Source organism: Branchiostoma floridae, chromosome 13 (genome assembly GCF_000003815.2).
Source record: "Branchiostoma floridae strain S238N-H82 chromosome 13, Bfl_VNyyK, whole genome shotgun sequence".
Taxonomy (NCBI): Eukaryota; Metazoa; Chordata; class Leptocardii; order Amphioxiformes; family Branchiostomatidae; genus Branchiostoma; species Branchiostoma floridae.
In genome coordinates, this window is record NC_049991.1 from 3,314,125 (window position 1) to 3,319,135 (window position 5,011).

At 42.2% G+C, this 5,011-nt stretch overlaps 1 protein-coding gene across 1 annotated transcript in view; it reads right to left on the minus strand.

Moving 5' to 3' along the window:
* LOC118429645 (chymotrypsinogen A-like) overlaps window positions 1-4,096 on the minus strand; it is a 7,065-nt gene extending 2,969 nt beyond the window's left edge. The window contains exons 1-5 of the mRNA XM_035840227.1: window positions 3,859-4,096; window positions 2,294-2,512; window positions 1,648-1,764; window positions 745-958; window positions 3-262 (exon numbers count right to left, since the gene is read on the minus strand). Of these exons, the coding sequence (XP_035696120.1) occupies window positions 3-262; window positions 745-958; window positions 1,648-1,764; window positions 2,294-2,512; window positions 3,859-3,979 (931 nt within the window). The 5' untranslated portion in view covers window positions 3,980-4,096. The remainder of the gene's footprint in view (window positions 1-2; window positions 263-744; window positions 959-1,647; window positions 1,765-2,293; window positions 2,513-3,858) is intronic.
* Between the last annotated feature and the right edge of the window lie 915 nt (window positions 4,097-5,011).

The following is a 5,011-nucleotide window of genomic DNA, read 5'->3' on the forward strand; positions in this document are numbered from 1 at the left end:
ACCTTCTTTTTGAGCACCCCATCCTGTAACTGTGCACACAGTCCCCACTTCTGCTTCCGTAGACGCATCCGGCAAACATACGGGGTACACGTAAGCTGTATACGTCACCGGTGACGTCAGCTTGATGACGGCGATGTCGTTCGTTAGCAGGCTGTCATTGTACCCCGGATGTATGAAGATCTCCTCAGCGAAAACCGTCTGTTCGGTGCTCTCGTAACGGAAACGATCGAACTCTCCAAAAGTCAAGTACGGCTTACGTCCGCTGTTAGGGGATCAAGAACATATTCGTAGTAAATGAAACATGAACCAATGACACCAATGTGTTTTTATGGTTGAAGCGTGAAACCTTCGCTTGTTGGCCTAAGATGTCTATGTCAAATGAGAAAAGATGTATCAAGTGAGAAAAGATGGGAGTTGGCAGTTTATATAAGACAGCCATCTTGATCCATTAATAGAAGAAGTTTGTTTGCAAGTTCGTGCCCGATCGAGGGCTAATTGCAAGTACATGGTATAAACATAGTAGATATACATAGTGCTCATAACTGTCCAAGTGACAATGGACAGTTATGAGCAATATTCTACTGTAATACTAGAGTTGGCTATTTCTAAACAGGTTGGGTTTGACTTCTTTTTTGGAAGCAGAGGGAGACGAAAAGCCCCATCTTTTCAGCTTGTCATACAGCTTTATTTCCCATATACTAGTAGAAGAAGAATGTAATAGAAAAAAATGCGTTGAATGCTCACCTGTCCACACAATGCGCAGCAGTCACCACCCACTGCCTGTCCATCAACGTCCCCCCACAGAAGTGGTATTTTCCGGAAACCCAACTGCGGACTGACACCTGCCAGGGCCAACTTCCGGGTCTTGCGTCATTTCCGCCCACAATGCGACCGGACCCAGACAGTCCCAATCTTGACCATGGATTCCGACCAATGACAGGCACTCCACAGCCACTAGCTAGTGACGTAAGGAAGAAATTAGAATTCTGCCATGTTTAATACACTTTTCGACAATCTGTTTGGTTACTTTGCTACTACAATGGTGTACTGTATGTTAAGATATTTTTACACATTGATTGATTAATTTATTATCAACAATACCTGCGTAACGCTAGTTCGCCTTTATTTTAGTTATTTTAGTTCACAGGTATTTAGGCATAAGAACGTACGGTGATTTTAAACTGAATTATGTAAAACACTCTGAAACCACCGTCCGTTGTCTTGATATCCCAAAATACAATATTTTTGTTAAAGCATGCACAACGGATAAACGTTACCGATAACGGATAAATGTAAACTACCGTTAACGGATGTAATATACAAACGCGTGTCAAGTGGAGACATTATAAATAGTTCCATACTCGTTAAGATAATTTTACTTTTCAGGTACGTAGAGATAATACTCTTTTGTTCCTTTATCTATATACTGTCAATGCAGAAATGTTCGCGGTGGATTAATGTTCGCGGTTTTCGCGGTGACCTTTTACCGCGAACTTAAAACCACCGCGAATATTTTTCTATAATGGTATTACACTGCAGTCTATGGTGTTACCGCGAACTTAAACCCACCGCGAAAAGTCCCTTTTCCCGCTACCGCGAAATTAAATCCCCGCGAACTTAAATGCATTTACAGTATGCCTGAAATACCTGAGTATGTTGCGCTGAATCCTGGGCCGGACCCTCTCTTGTTGCTCTTAAAGACCACGAAAACTTCATTTGTTTTCGACTCAATGTTGAAGGGCTGTTTTGAATTGCAAAGCTTGCCTGCAACGTGAAAAGAAATTTATCAATCCTCTCTGGACTTACATGCAAGGAATTAGATAAACAAGAACAAGGGTATCACATCCGGAAACCCGAACGAAGGCCAGCTCAACCTTCACATCCTGTCAGTCTCCGATGCTAACTCAGCCCGGAAACAAATTTGGACCCGATCCAGTGACAACATAATTGAACACACACCAAAACAAACAAACATACAGACCGAAAGCAATACTTCTGCTGTTTTCATGGAGGTAGTGGATATATACATAATAACCAAAGAATTACTAGAATACAAACATGTGTGTCTTTCATTTTTCGAGTGAGGAGACTGATAAATGTTTCAGTGTAGGTATATGTTGAGATATAAGGTTTGCAAGGAACTTTTAAGAGATATGCTAGGGATTTTTTATTCAATTTGTCTGTACCATACATAGAAACAGGGTAACATCTTGGAGGTCAAATTGTAATTGTGAAAATAATAAAAGATGACTGTCTTTCTTTCTTTCTAAAAACAAAAGAAATGGACACCTACCTTCTCCAAGAGGCAGTGGGCTGTTTCCTTTCATCTCATAGACGCTTACATGGTCCTTACATCCATTCAAGTGAAACTTGTTGAAAGTGATCTTGATTGTCCGGCCTATGTCTGTAGTGATGCGCCAGACGCACAGCTTTCTAGCCGGGTAATGTTGGGGGTAGTTCGGGGATGAAATAGTACCGACATCACCACTTCTCTCTCCACCACAGTCCGGGTCTGCAGGGGGGAAAGCAACAAGATCTTGGTCCATTCAATCGCAACTTTAATCTTTACTACATATAGATCAATGTTTTCTGGTAAGTATGTTTTTAGTCCCATTCGGAAAAACAGTCCATACCTTAAAAGGTATGGACTGTTTTTCTGCACTTTCGGGCGTGACCCCTAAGTTGCCCCCTGACATCCTGTGTCTACCGGGCCAATTTGGATTTTCTTAAACTCTCAGTTAAAATCAGCCCGGGACCCGGCGACGAATGGAAATCATGCCCTACCCGTGAAACACTCCGAAAGGTATACCCCACCACATATCGTGCAGTCCAACGGGACAATTTATGACTTCAGAGTATTCTCCAAGCAGTCGGTGGTTTCAGACTGCTGTTTCCATTACTTAAGCAGTATGCGATTATATAGAGCTTTTACGAACTCAAAACCACCACAAACACTTAATTTTCTTCCTCCGCGAAATTAAATCCCCGTGAATACAAATGCATTTACAATGTAGTACCGTCCATAACTCATTGTAATATAGCTGGCTTTGACCAGGACTGACATGCTAGCTACAGACCTTACACAGCTGTTATGAATTTTGCAACATTTAAGTGCCTAATCTCCAAAATGATACCGAACGCATGCGCAGAAAATATTCCACGAAAAGCTGGATCTACCAAATAGCAATCAATGCCTGGTAACGGTTGTGTTTGGTATTTGAATCTTGAGGCTAAGATTATCAGACTTATGTAGGATTTATCTGTATAGTTAGGGAAACATTTCCGAGACGTACTTGTACGGGGATATCATCTCGTAACAGATTATATAACACCTGGAGTTACGTATGGAGGGCTCTATCCACAAAAAAGCTGGATTTACCAGTAGCGAGAAATACATTCTGGAAATCTACACTGATGCCGTGTATACGTATCGCCCAAAGGCAACTGTTATTCACCAAAATTTCCCTGTATGTATCATCATTGTTATATCCCAATTTTCCTTACAGTGGAAAGAGCAGACTTGGACCTATTCAGGTCTTTGGATACTGTCTTGCGCCCTGTAGATCTACTTGGAGATTATGATACTGCAAGCGCCGTTTCTTAATACTGGTTAAAGCTAGCACCGACATCAATGAGCGCATGCACGCTATAGTCTGAAACCACATGTTCAGTGTACGAAAACCACATGTTCAGTGAACGGAAATCACATGTTCAGTGTACAGAAATTGCAGTGCAATTTCAGTGTACGAAAATCACATGTTCAATGAACGGAAATCACATGTTCAGTGAACGGAAATCACATGTTCAGTGTACATACGGAAATCACATGTTCAGCGTACGGAAAGAACGTGCCCTCACCTGAGTTATCCAATGCTCTTTGCAGCTTGCCTGGTACTAGCCGTCTTTTGGCAACGGAACAGGGTAGGAGACATACCAGAATGGCTACTGCGAGAGACAAGCTGACGGGAAATTCCATCATAGAAAGTTGAGTAAAGAAGTTGCACCCCAAGTCTTGCCTCTGTGCTCACTGCGGTTCCTTGTGTTGGAATAAGGGCCATAGGACGAACCATCTTCTCCTTATATACTGTTAGATATATTCTTCATTAACCTGTGATTGGAATATAGGACAATGGGAAGTTCCAGAGGGACCCATAGTTGAACACGAAAAACGGTTTTTCCATTAACATCTACGTCATACATACGTCAAACGCGGGAAGACCTGCAAGCGCCGACCTGCAAGCGGGAAGTTCCAGAGGGACCCATAGTTAACACGAAGAACGGTTTTCCATTAACATTTTAATATTACGTCATACATACGTCATACGCGGGAAGACCTGCCCAGTTCCCCCGATTGACACCTGCCTAATTGCCCCTCCTGATCATAAGGGACCCAGCGATTAAGAATTAAGAAGACCAACTCGGATGTTGGAATTTAGCCTCTGGCCATCCAGCTCCTCCAGTGCCTCTTGGGACTGGCTCCGACATGTTTTTGAGGTCTCTGAAGGTTGCCTACTTTCCGATATAGTTACCTCCATGAAATGTCATGGAATGGAAGTTATATTTTCTGTTATGTGTCTCTGTCTGTGTAGATGATTACTCAAGAACGGCTGGATGGATTGGTTTCATACTTGTTGTTTTGGTGGGATGTGATGAAAGCTTGAATCGATGAGATTTTGGGAGCCGTATCTATCGTTATAATCGATGTAATAATATCAGAAATCACCCCTATATTTGCGTTATATTGGAACAGGCATCATGGTTTCCCTCTTTGTTAATCACCTTATCTCCAAGCAGGTGGTGAGGTGATTTGTTTCGCCAGTGATAGCCATGAACATATGTTTTTTTGGATCAGTTGACAACAACTGTTGGGGGGAAACGATAGCCTCGACTCAAGAACGGCAGGGTGGATTGGTTTCATACTTAGTGTGTTGGTGGAGTGTGATGATAGCTGGAATTGATTAGATTTTGGGAGCCGTATCTGTCGATAAAATCAATGTAAAAATATAAGAAA